The 13,900-nt window shown below is 35.2% G+C and overlaps 1 protein-coding gene across 1 annotated transcript in view; it reads right to left on the bottom strand.

The window, feature by feature from the left end:
• Nucleotides 1-2,760: 2,760 nt before the first annotated feature.
• LOC108969286 (T-complex protein 1 subunit eta) overlaps nt 2,761-13,900 on the bottom strand; it is a 17,085-nt gene continuing 5,945 nt past the window's right edge. Inside the window, exons 5-6 of the mRNA XM_018933910.1 lie at nt 5,850-6,038; nt 2,761-3,108 (exon numbers count right to left, since the gene is read on the bottom strand). Coding sequence (XP_018789455.1) covers nt 2,885-3,108; nt 5,850-6,038 — 413 coding nt within the window. The 3' untranslated portion in view covers nt 2,761-2,884. The remainder of the gene's footprint in view (nt 3,109-5,849; nt 6,039-13,900) is intronic.

Here is a 13,900-nt window from a genome sequence, read left to right as displayed (position 1 = left end):
GTTTGTACATATGTACCACTTCCTAAACATTGCACAACCCCCTTTCGTTCACCACAGAGTCATTCGTTAGTCGACTGTCTGGTCATTGCACTGTTGCACAAATGAAGGTTTCATATTCATGCCTATGTTCACACGAGGACCTTTTCTGTCGCCCAAATCGCTTTTCATAGAGGAGGGAACCAAGAGGAAAGACAAAGAAATCATGCCGCTCGTGTTCCAAAAGAACCTTTTTTATTCTTGTTCATAACAAGAAAACATTAGAGGGGGGTAAATATGGATAGAAATTAGCGGATCAAGAATATTTTTGTGCATTGCGTTCATGATGCGCCCAAGAACTTGAGAACGTGATACGAAGGAAAATGCAGAAAAGCGAGTATTTTTATAATTTTGTTTTGGGTTGCTTTTTAGTGACATATAGATAGAAGAAGTTTTCTATATAAGAGAATTGTATTATTTTTTATTCATCAAGTCTAAAAAGCTATGGCAAAATGATTCCGTTTATTTTTTAATATGTGTGTGCTGTGCACACATATAAAAACACGTATATGTATGTATGAATAGAGGCAATTATTCGAAAGACAATAGCTTTGGTACATTCTGCAATGAATGCAGTGTTGTTTATATATACTGTATACATACACACATATGTATACATATGTCTGTATACATACATATGTATGTCTGCATACATACACATCTGCATGCATTCCAAGGTTACGTCCTTGAAAAAGCTAACTGTGTAGCAATCGTCCTGGTCTATAATACTCGTATACTAAAATACAATATAGAAAAATATTTGCTAACACATGTATATTGGTATGTATGTATGTATATTTGTTACGTTGTGGATATGCTCATATACCCAAAAATGATATTCAATTAAGTATGTATGTATGTGTGTGTGTCACCAATTTGTTGCATGACTTGCGATTCGCATACACATATGTATATATATACATATGTATGTATGTACTGCATATGTACTATGCTTGTATTTTCATTAACGGAGGTTTTATTGCCCGTTCCGGCGGTATTTATTTAAGAGTACAAATATCGAAAGCTACATACATATACACATATATGTAAATATGTGCATAAATTATATACACGTATGTAAATACTAGAGACACGTTGTTTTGACAATTACTCTTACCTATCAATTATTAATTATTTACATATGTACATATGACAGTATGTATGATATGTACATATGTCATAATTCATTCATGCATATGGATCTGTATACATAATATTTATTATACTTAAATAATAAAAAAAATAAAACTGTTGCTTGATACCACTGATCACAATGGATATGAATTTATGGACAATAACAAAAAAATATGTCAGTGCGGGTCAATTTTGATCATATGGTATGTAGATAAAAAAACTAACTTCGTATTAAGTGCCATCACAAGCGTCTACTTAAACGTTTGCATATACTTGTATGTATACAATAGATACATTCCGAATACAGAAAAAATAAAAACGCTAGTCCGGTTCATATTTGATCATATGGTATGTAGATGAAAAGAAAATTGTGAAAAGTTATGTTGCTGCATTAAGTGCCATTAGAGGCATGAACTTAAAACTTTATATTTATATACTATATACATTGTGAAAACAAAAAAAAAATCTCCAGTCCGAGTCAATTTTGTTCATGTGGTATGTAGATGAAAAAAAAAAAAAATCTGGAAATCGTAAAACGCAAAATATTCAATAGTACATCAATATTTATTTTGTCGGCTTCAAAGTAATCCCCAACAGATGTACAAGTAATACACTCATACCAACGATTTTGCCATTCCTCGAATATGTACGTAAATTTTACAGTCGATTTGGCAGATTTGGTTACAAATATGTAGTTCAAAATCGAAGTAAATACGTACTTATACTATATGTATATAAGTCTTCTTCTTTTTTATTTTCGTAGATATCGCTTACGCGGTTATAGCCGAGTTACATAAGTAAGTATGTAGTATATATTATAACAACACACCCTTTTATCTTGCAGTTTATGCCAAACCGTTGTTCGTACATAAATGTGCAATTTCAGGTATGTATACAAGCCGTATAACGGACATGCGCTGTAGAAAATAGTGGGAATAAACCGCAATATCCACATGATATCGAATTTTCCCAGTGTTTCTCTTTACTGCATAACTGCCTTGAGATGCACGCCGCCTACATTTTCTTAGTACCTCCAGTTATGGACGATAATGAGAGAATATGAGAAGACGGTAATGTTGACACTTGCGAAGCCGCGCGCCCACTACAATATGTGTATACAAACCGCTTTGCCGGAATTGGCGCTCATTTCCCGGGTAAAGCAGTATTCTGCTTTGTTTTTGTGGGTGTCAACGATAAAAGGCAGCAGATAGTGGCCAGGAGTCTTGCTGACGGCGGCTATTTTGGTAATTGCGCCGCAAAAATCACTTAGATATTTATACACATAAACCTATGCTTACATATACATACATATGTACATAGATATGTACTGACATACTACATACCTGTACTTATCTATTATAAGAATGTTATGATAAAAACTCCGCCTTTGTCATTTTTCTTTATGAGTTTTATTTTTATTTAATAAAGGCAATTTCATATTATAAATTGTTAGGTAAAAGCTGCAAATGCTTTAAAAAAATTGGTATGCAAACAAGTAATGAATTGCAAGTACATTTCAAAAATTTCAGAGAAACAATTACAATACAGTTTATTGGAAGTTAGTAACTAGCATTTTATTACCATATTTCAATAAAGAAACTAAAAGTTTTACTGGAGAAACAGTTAGCATGTGAATTCAGCTCCTGGCGTTAATGAATTTTGATGTGATTCTATGATGAAGTTATAAAATTATTTAAATGCGAGTATATTGCGCTTACATGGGTCTTCCCATGCCGCGACCCATGCCTCCAGCCATAGGCATCTGCTGATTGCCAGCGTTGGGGCTTTTAATAGTTTCATCGACGGAGAGTATCATGCAGGCAGCCTCGGCAGCGGCGGTTAAAGCATTGATCTTGATAATCGAAGGCTCCCATACGCACTGGTCGAAATTGTCGGCAATATGCTCCTTGGTGATATCGACGCCAAACCACTTACCGCCTATTAGATGAATCAGAGAAAATGGATGTTAATAGATTAAAATAATTGTTTAAAGAGTTTGCTCGAATCTATTTTGATTATAGTTGCAAAAATTAATCAATTCGATGTTATAGGCAATAATAGTTTGACCTTTGAACGGTAGTCTCATGCCTTACAAAGGTAGGTATTAATTTCGAAATCTTAAAAAATTTCTGTTAATCTATTTTGCATGTATTAGAAGTATATTGCAGCGGGTTGTTTGTTTCATAGGGAGCCGAAAAAATGACGTATGCGGAAGTCATTATACGAATAATTTTGAATAACTTTAGATCTAAAACAAGTTTCAAGCCAGCGATTTTTAATGGTTTTAGGGATCATAAAAATTTGTTCCAAATTCAATACGTAGGTGAATATTGATATTCTATTAATCATTTGTCGGAATCGGCCAGATCGGACAACTATATGTGATAACAACTATATCACATATCTCCCATAAAACTGGTTATTCAGATTTTTTAAACTCCCGCCTTAAAAATAGCTGCTTCGAAATCTTAAAATACTACCCTCATACGCGATTTTATAAAAAAAAAAAAAAAAATCGACCCGCTCTAATGTACAAAACTCTTGTTTGTTTGACTAAACCTAAGGCGTTATATACAGTCAACTACAAAATTTTCGTTAGTTTCCAAGCATAAATCGGCCGATACTGCTGCAATTTCACGTTCGATATTCTTACGAAGTTGATCAATCGTCGATGGCTTGTTGACATAGATAATAAACTTGATGTAGCCCCATAGGAAATTGTCTAACGGCGTCAAATCGCAGGGCCGTCTGGCCAATTGACTAGGTCATTTCGTGAGATAACACGTTCATCAAACTTGGTTTTCAATAAATTGATTGCGACATTCGCTGTATGGTTTGTGGTGCCGCCCTGTTGCAACCATATATTGTCCAAGTCCATATCATCCAATTCGGGTCAAAAATATTCGATTATCATTTAGCGGTAGCAGTACTTCCCAACGACACCGTCCGCCCATAAACCGCAAAAAAACGTAATTTTTTTGGGATGCAGTGGTGACTCATGGAGTACGTGTGGATTTCTGTCTAACCAATAACACATATTTTGCTTATTGACAAAGCTATTCGGCCAGAAATGAGCCTCTTCGCTGAAAGTGATTTTTCAATGAAAATTCGGATCATTTTCAAGTTGTTGCTCAGCCCAATTCTTGAACATACGACGACTCTTCTGGTGGTCAAGCGACTTCAGTTTTTGCGTCAATTCGATCTTGTAATGATGTAGGCCAAGATCTTTTCGCAAAATTCGCTACAACGACCTCACAGAGATTCCCAACGCTTGTGAACGACGTGTGAGAGACTGATTTGGGTCTTCTTCAATTGATGCGCTTGAGGCAGCAATATTCTTGACACTATAGGTACTTCTTTGTCTCACTGGCACGGGGACATTTTGTGCTGTGAATGTGGATTCAAATGCTTCCACTACACGCTCAATTATTGATCTGACAGGACGATTTGACGACTATAAATTAGACGTAACGCCCTTAAAGTTTAGGCTATTGACTCCGAATTTCGGTAGTAAAGTTTAATGATTTCGACTCGTTATTGAATCGTATTTGTGTTTGCCATGATTAAATGGCAAACATTACCGAAGAGAAATGTCAAAAGAGGGGGAAGAAATATGGCGTCGTTTGCTGTCCCTATCGGTCTACTTTTGTAGCGTCCCTATTGAAAAACCAGAAAACCAGTTAATAAAATAATAATTTTGGATATATGATAATATCAGAGAGTTTTCAGAGTCGGTGTGAAAAATTTTTCAAAACGGCGATCTACTTGAAATTTTCACACGAACATCGCAGCTATATTTTTCCGTACTGATGGAAGGGATACGATTTATCATAATAATATCGATTTTTGTGCCACCCTAAAGTGCTAATTTATTTTTAATAAGAAGCGCAAGTATGTATGTATGTATAATATTATTTATAAAAATAAAATTTTCAATTTTTGCAGACAATCTTATATAATTTAATCTTATCTTTTCTCATTAAAATTCGATTTACGGTAGAATAAAAAAAAATAAAAGCTTGCAACTTGTCCATAATTGTATGTATGCACATAGAAAAATTTAAAAATATTCGAAAAAAAAAAATGAAAAAGACAATACAAGACAACAAACGCGTAACTACGGTATGATATAAACAAATTTATGCCCGCGTACAAATGTATGTATTAATTCTGCATATATGTATGTCCATATTTACTTCTTGCTCATTACGCTCATTCGTTTTTGGCTCGAGGCTGCGTAATCAGCCGTTTCTTTTCGTTTCGGTGGCTACGTGACTTTTTGTTATAAAAAAAACGTAAAATCGAGCAACAGTTGTGTTTTTACTGACTAATTATTTTGTTTATCTCTTGATTTCCTATGGTTTTGTTTAGCAATAATCTTGTAAATAGGTAGCCATTACACACTCTCACGCTTATATTTAGTATGTACATAATTAAGCGACTACAAATGACAAGGAGACTGGCTGGAAGTGCTAACAAAGCCAAAAGTTAATCAGATACGCATACATATACATACACATATGACAATTACATACATACATATATGCCTTAAATCTACATATGTACAAGTTATATGAATATGCATTTTAAATATTTGGCTTCATACATTTTAAGCGGAAATTGTGACGCCTAGCAAGGCTTTCTTAACACATCCTTTATACTATGTGGTATAAACGTACCTTGAGCATGTTTTTGTCGCAGCTTGTTCAGAATGTTGGTGGCGTCAAAACCAGCATTGTCGCACAGCTGACGTGGAATAATCTCCAGCGCTTTGGCAATGGCGGCGATCAGCAGTTGCTCCTTTCCAGCGATCGTTCGTGAATATTCCCGCAGGATTTTAGACAGCTCCATTTCGATGGCGCCACCACCTAAAAATAAGCAAATAAGAAAATTTTAAATTTTCAAATACCAATACATTTTTATATACATAAACTGTTTGCAAGGTTTCGCTTTAGTAAAGCTGAATTGAGAATTGCATAAAAATGGATAAATACTTTACTTTCAAAATAAGTAAAAAAAAAATATTTCTTTGTTATTTTATGTGTACAAAGGAAACAGGACTTAAAAAAAAAAACTTAAAAAAAAAATACAAATGTTTTTTTCAATTTATTTTATTGAAATAGTCTCCTTCAGCTTCAATACAGCTTTTTGCACGGCCCAGAAGCACGTCGAACAAGTGTTTTAACTCGTTGGGCGGTATGGCCGCCAGTATGCCGGTGCAAGACTTTTGAATGGCCTCTACGTCTGCATAACGTTTTTCTTTCATGGGCAAATGTATTTTTCCAAAAAGAAAAAAAGTCGCATGGTGCCATATTAGGTGAATACGGGGAGTAGATAATGGTTAAAATGTGATTTTTGGTCAAATAATCGGTCACAAGCGTCGATCGGTGAGACAATTTTTGGTCGTCAATCAATTTGTGCGTGCACACACCTTTCGTAAGCCCAAATGTTCGGTCAAAATGCGATAAATCGCTGTTTCGGAGGTGTTCAATTCCATTTCCATGAATGTCAATGATGATTTCGGCTGATTTTTGACGAATTCAGTTTCGATGGAATTTCCGGTGATCACGGAATTTGATTGGCCCACATGTTGATCGTCATTTATGTCCTCACGACCACTTTGAAAACGTTGAAACTACTTGTTTCATCAATTGAAACGTTTCGGTAATAGTTTTACTCATTTTAAAACAAAATTTAATGTTGGCTCTCTGTTCGAAGCTTAGTTTCGCACCGATAACACAAACATACTGACACGTAAAACACAATAACTTCACTTCCAATTATAGACATGCCATAAAATTCTCACTGGAAAATCGATAAAGATATCAGATTCTAACGCATCAGTCTTAGTATAGATGGCGCCACCAGGGGGCAGGAAGTGGTTTTTCAATATTTCGTTATAATCGTCTTGTAAGATCGATAATAGAGCTTCTAGTGGAAAAATTTTAAACCACAGGCAGAGTACAAAATGTTCCCGTGCCAGTGAGGCAAAGAAGTGCCCGTAGCGTTGAGAATATTGCTGCCACTAGCGCATCACTTGAGGAAGACCCAAATCAGTTTCTCACACGTCGTTCATATTCGTTGGGCATCTCGGTGACGTTATTGTGGCGGATTTTGCGAAAAGATCCTTTCGTGATCAAATTAACGCAAGAACTGAAGCCGCTTTACCACCAGAATCGTCATATGTTCGTGTATTGGGCTGAGCAACAACTTGACAAAACATTGATTGTTTCATGTGAGCCCAAATATGTTAAAAAAAATAGATCTTACATCAAGGGCAGCACAACCATTCTGGACCCGTTTAATATTTTTACTACTGATCATATGTATCTCCAATGTACTATGTACTTACATATGGATACAATACAATCCATTTACAAATATGTACTAAATGTACCTTCATGCATATCTATAATCGTAAGTTTTCAAGGTGTTTCATTCAACTGTTGCTTGTAGTTCTAATCAACTTTTTTTTAACATTACATATTATTAGACTGTCTATACGTGCAACACAAAAGCTTGGTGTTATTGAAATTGATCGTTTCAAAGACGCTGGGCCAATGCACTCAGCAAAGCTCAAATGCAATAGCAAAACGAACAGTACTAAATAAAATAAATTCTTTATGCTGTAAAGCGCTAATACAAGCCTATACAGTTGCGAACAATAAAAGAGTAATAATTTTCCGTTTCAAAAAAAGTATAAATTTGATTTAAATTCTATTAAAAATTAAGTTTTTTTATAAAAAGTGTTATTGGTAGCAGCAAAAAAAAACATAAGTATTACAAAAACAATGGTAAAATACAAATTTTAAAAATTCTGAGGACAAAAAAATTTAATTAAAATATTTTACATTAAAAATAATAACTTTTTTTAAGAGAACTATTACAAAAAATTGTTAGCACTTTGTAGCGTAACCTCTATTGTCTAATACAGATCAAATTTCCTAGGCATGGACTGAATTAGGTTACGGCAAGTGCTATGTGGAACAGAATACCCTACTTTTTGACCTTTCTCCCAGAGTCTGGCCTTTTTAGTTCGGTTTAACAGACTCACCTCAGTGGTGCGTTGCGATTTTTACAAAGTATAAAAATATTGAATAACGAATTTGTCTCAAGTGTTAGAGTGATGACAAGAGAACTCGATATCTCTCGTGAGTTCGTTCGTATGATTTTGGTGGATGTTTTGTGTATGAAAAGCGTTTTGTTCGACTCGTTCCGATAAAGCTGATTTTTTTTTTATTTAAATTAGTAAAATAGCTCTCTTTGGTCTAAAAACGTAATGAATTGTATTAATCAAGCAACGCATTCACCAGATTTGGTTTCGTGTGATATTTTTTTGTTCCTCAAACTGCAATTGTTGCGCCGTGGAACTCGTTTTCTGTCGATCGAAGAGATAAAACAAAATTCGTTGAAGTAGCTGAAGGCCAAAAAGTATAAATAAAAAGTGCATAAGTGTATTACATCTGATAGGGAGTACTTCGAAGGCGACCAAATAAATATTGATGAGTAATTAATTATTTTACGTTTTATTTACATTTTCCGCGTACTTTTTTGCCACAAATTATATGAAAATTACAAAAAAAAAACTATATTGTTGTTTGACAACAAAACCTTTGATTCTATTTTATTGTCCGTAACTGTATACCTACCGTTCATATTGTAGTTATGGAATATAATCGCCAGCTACACTGTTGAGTACATTTAATTGCGTTTCTGTGCATGTCAACACAAAGCTGTTTTTGTTTTTGTATGGAGAACTCGTTAAGAACACGCATAAATACGAATAAACACTGCAATGCGATAAAATTGCCTGTTTATACACATAAGAAATCGTAGATCAAAAACAGTTCAATTATTAATTATTTCACGAAAGTGCGTCCCTTAAAACATTGTATATTAAACTTCACTATAACTCTGCGCATCCAGACAGTATTTGTTATTGAGAAAAGAGTTTGCGTAATTCGTGCAGAACTAATTTCTTACGCTGTTCAGAAGCTCATACTTTGCTTCCTCTTATTTTTGAAAACGCAAAAACATAGATAATCTTGCTTTTGACATACTATGCTACCAACAGCTGGACAAGCGGCATAATCACTGCGGCAACAACAAGGCCAACAACATATGCAACGACTAAGCGACAAGTCAACAACTTGCAATGCAAGTCACACTGCATTGTCGCAACGAATACACACACACATACACACAATTTTCCACAAAGCCAAACAGGTACCATGTCGGGATCAATGTACGAGCCATGGGTACTGAAACTGCATTTTGCACAACTAGCGACTACTATGTATGTATGTACGCACATACTAAGCCAACAGCTACCAGCTACCAGCAGTTACCGCACTACGAGGGTGCTGCCAGTGTAACTGGTCGGAGTTGGGCGGTTAAGAAAAATGTAATTTCTGAGTCTAAGCGTAAAACTTATAAACAAGTAACGTTTGTGAAAAATTCCTTTTATAAAATATGCATATAATATATTTTGCACTAGAAACAGAAAACAGTTAACTTTACTGCACTGAACTGTCAATACAAAACATTGGTGCATTTTTCCTAGCACAAAAGGGTATCATAAGGTCTTTACAAAATCAAAGTAAAGTTCGACCGGCTTGTATGATAGCCATATGATATAGTTAAGCGCTTAGGACAATAATCGGTGCGAAATTTCGTGAATATATATCGTCAAATAAAAAAGCTTTCCGGTAAAACTTAATTTTCATCAATCAGTTTGTATGTCAACTATATGTTATAATCGTTCGATTCCGATAATAATTTCGGAAATTGTAGCCTTGGCTTAGACAATAATCTATGCTAAATTTGGTTAAGATATCTTGTTAAATAAAAAAGTTTTTCATACCAGAACTTGATTTGGATCGGTCAGTTTGTATGATAGCTATATGCTATAGTGCTCTGATCTGAACGATTTGCTCGAATATTTTAGGGTCGCCTGGGACAAAAATTTAAATCAAATTTTTTGAATATATCTAGTGAAATAAACAAGATTTGCATGCAAAAACATGATTTGGATCGGTCTGTTTGTATGACAGCTATATGCTATAGTGGTCCGATATCGACGCTATCTACAAATGAGCAGTTTTTTGCGTAGAAAAGTACGTGTGGGAAATTTCAGATGGATAGCTCAAAAACTGAAGGACTAGTTCACTTATAGCTCCTAAAATTGAGTCCATTGACTCCGATTTTCGGTAGCAAATTTTAATAATTTTGACTCGTTGTTGGACGGATATCATTTCATGATGAAATGGCAAACCTTACTGAAGAGAAATGTCAAAATAGCCTTAAAATATGGAAATATGACGTCGTTCGCTTTCCCTATCGGTCTAGTTTTGTATAGCCGTATTGAAACCCCTTATAAACAGACGTTCATGGCAGTTATAGGATCTCCGAAGTTTCATTCTTTATTCTGGGTGTTACAAACTTTATATACCCTGTTCACTGGCAATACGCTTAGTTGGCATATCTCGAATTTCCAAAGTTACGGTAAGCGAACAAATATCCGAGCTTCTGGTAACGCGATTATTGTAATGTTCATGTGTTGCTATTCAATAGCCATCACAAGTTGACAAATATAATTCTGCATTTGACAGACGTCTTCATAATAGAACGCAACAGTGTTATTCGTAGTAGGGAAACAATTGTGGTTTCCCATGAATATCAAGAAGTTCAATTGCATGAAATATTTTGACATACAGTTAAGTCACGTTGCTGCACTGTGTCTGTTCTTGTATGCCACGTGATCAAAGGATGTGAAACGACGCTGCTCTCAACTGTTGCGGAGAGTGTATGGTAAAGGTTTCCAGTCACGTTGCATGAGTATAATCGTAAGAAAATTGATTTTGTCGTAATATCTGAAGACGGTCATGCAAACATCGAGAGATATAAAAAGTGAAATCGCACAACTTTGAATACTAAGCGACATAAAATATGTTGGTGGTTAGAAAAATATGACAATTTTAAGAGTACTCCATAAAATAAATATTTCATTTCTTTTTCGTAGTGGGACTGTGGGCAAATAATAGTAAGAACTTTTTATAAGAAAACCTTTTCGTCGAAATATTCAAATCTATCAAATTTCTGGTGCCGAAACGTTCAGAATGTTAGAAAACGCCTTTAGTGATAATTATTTGTCGCGAGAAAGTGTTTTTGATTGTACAAATTATACAAAAAGGGGTTAAAGACAAACCAAACGTCCAGGACATTATCATCATTAACTGTGTTCAACACTTCAATAAAATAAAGGTATTGATGTTTGAGTATCGACGGTTGACAGTCATATATCTTACTGGCATCCTTGGTATATCGGAGGGATCAGCGAAAAGCATTTTGAAAGATCACTTGGGCCTAAGAATAGTGAAGGTACGATTGCCTTTGAAATCACAAATATTTTTCGAAAAACAGCATCGCGTTAACGTCTGTGAAACAATACTTTCCGACTACCAGGATGTCACGAAACGTTTTATTACTGGCCATGAGTCACGGATCTATGCTTACGACCCGGAAATGGACGATCAATTGGCTGAATATCGTGGCAAAGATGAACAGAAGCCGAAAATCCACGTCAAAACAGACCAAAAATCAAGGCTATGTTAAACGTTTTCTTCGATTATCGAGGTGTGGTGCACTCCGAATTCTTAGCGAACGGCCAAATTGTCAACAACAAATACAATTCGAGTGTTATGCTTCGTTTACACGAAGTTATTCGTAAAAATCGGCCGGAATTAAGGGCCGACAGCTTTTGGTTTTTAAATCACGATAATGCACCGTCGCATACTGCTATGATTCTTCGTGAGTTTTTCGCCAAATTTTCCACCAATATCGTGCCGGAACCACTGTATTCACCTGAGATACATACATCAAATTTTACTCAAGTTGCTATTGCTTGGATGGACTGACAGTACAGTAATCCGAAGTCGTTAACTTATGTTATTGAATATATGTATACTTGTATGTGAAATAAATACCCGAGTTCAAAGGTCAAAAAAATTTTATATTGCGATTTTCAACGAAGTGATACAAATTCCATCTCCATCACCACCCCCATTTATGCAACCAGTTCTTCCACAGAGGTCACAGTAAAGAAAACCAGTTTTTGCAGAAAAAAGTTCCATATTCCATTTAGTATTGTCGGTATAATATTTTTTCGTTACCCGCGGTTGATATTAACTGTAATTCTCAGTTGATTTGTAGAAACGCATGTATAAGCTTTGAAATGTTTGCACAAACTGTCTTCCTTGTCATGGGGAGCATAATATCCAATGAACGTCTAGTGAGGGTATTTATGCTGACAACCATACAAACATATACCCCGTACGGCGATTTCTACACGCTGTGTAGCTTCGCTCGTTCGGAATTTTTGGAAAGCCCTCTTACTTTATAGGGGGTTTAATAAATTAATTAATTGCTTTGTTTACAAATAAATTATGTGTGTGCATGTGCGATGACGCTTGGGTGCATACTCATACATACTAACACTGTATAGAAAGTAACTTAGTAAGAGTAATTGCACTGCGATGACTAGGCCAATTTAAAAATGCTTAGTATCAGTTGTAGTTCTTCTAATCCGCCACCAATGACGCGAACAAAATTGCCATGCAGATTTTGCTAAAATTTTGCTTTTCATTTGAATTTCAAATTTCGTTCTATTTTATTTACATTTGAATGTGTTTCATAAGCATACATTTAGCGAACTCGAGGACGTGTGTTTTATATGCAAAAATGCCGAGCAAAATAATAGAAGCATACCCTAAAGCATCGAAAGTGGGTGGTGTAAGGGTAAAATATAAAATTTAAATGTGTAAGACTGCGTTCACAGCAGGACACTTTTTGTCGCACATTACTGCCAAATGCTTTTCTGGTGTCGCTTGGTGTCAAACATTTGTAAATATTCATTTGAAATCGAGCGTATTGCTACTATGAAAAGCACTTCAAAATGAAATGGAACGAAATGAAAGAATTTTGAAATGAGCGATTTACCTAAGAAGACATATGTACATATGTATGCAACCTATAAATTGAATTAGCGCCATTTTACAGCATCGCGTCTCGCTTCCACTCTGTCATTAGCCTAAGCCATTAAAATAAAACGCGAAGAAGTGCTAAAACCTTTTTCAGATGTTTCAGAAACCGAAGATATATTGTTCGACTGAATCTGTTCTGGTATATTTACAAAGTTATTTTAGAATGGAATATGTGACTTTTCTTCCACTGCAAAGTTTTATTTTATGTTTTGCAAAATTTTCAAAGATAACATGGAGGCAAACACCTATTATTTCGCACAGATGTGTACATAAGCATACATATAGGAATTTACGTACTATGTATGCGTTTATTGTGTACAGGGTGGCTGATGAAAGCCGCTAAAAAAAATTAAATAACTTTTTTCTATTTAATGAATCTGGTTAATTTTTTTTATTTTGCAGAATGACTTTTACATTTAACAAAAATGGATAACTGGGACACTGAAACAAGAATTTGGATTGTGCGCCGCTATCACGCACTGTAGTCCGTAATTTCGGTTCAAAGAGTGTATAGGCGCACGTTTGGCGGCAATCCTCCGAGCAGATGGACCATAATGAGACTTGTAAACAATTTTGCCAAGCATGGGACAGTCAACAGAAGACCTTACCATCGAAACCCTTCAGTTCGAACGGAGGAAACAATCGCTGCTGTAGCTGCTGCCATACAAAACAATCCACGTGTTTCGACA

Source organism: Bactrocera latifrons, unplaced genomic scaffold (genome assembly GCF_001853355.1).
Source record: "Bactrocera latifrons isolate USDA-ARS-PBARC rearing strain unplaced genomic scaffold, ASM185335v1 scaffold_247, whole genome shotgun sequence".
In the NCBI taxonomy this organism is placed as follows: domain Eukaryota; kingdom Metazoa; phylum Arthropoda; class Insecta; order Diptera; family Tephritidae; genus Bactrocera; species Bactrocera latifrons.
Note: the sequence above shows the minus strand (reverse complement) of the source record. Positions and strands in the feature narration are given on the sequence as shown.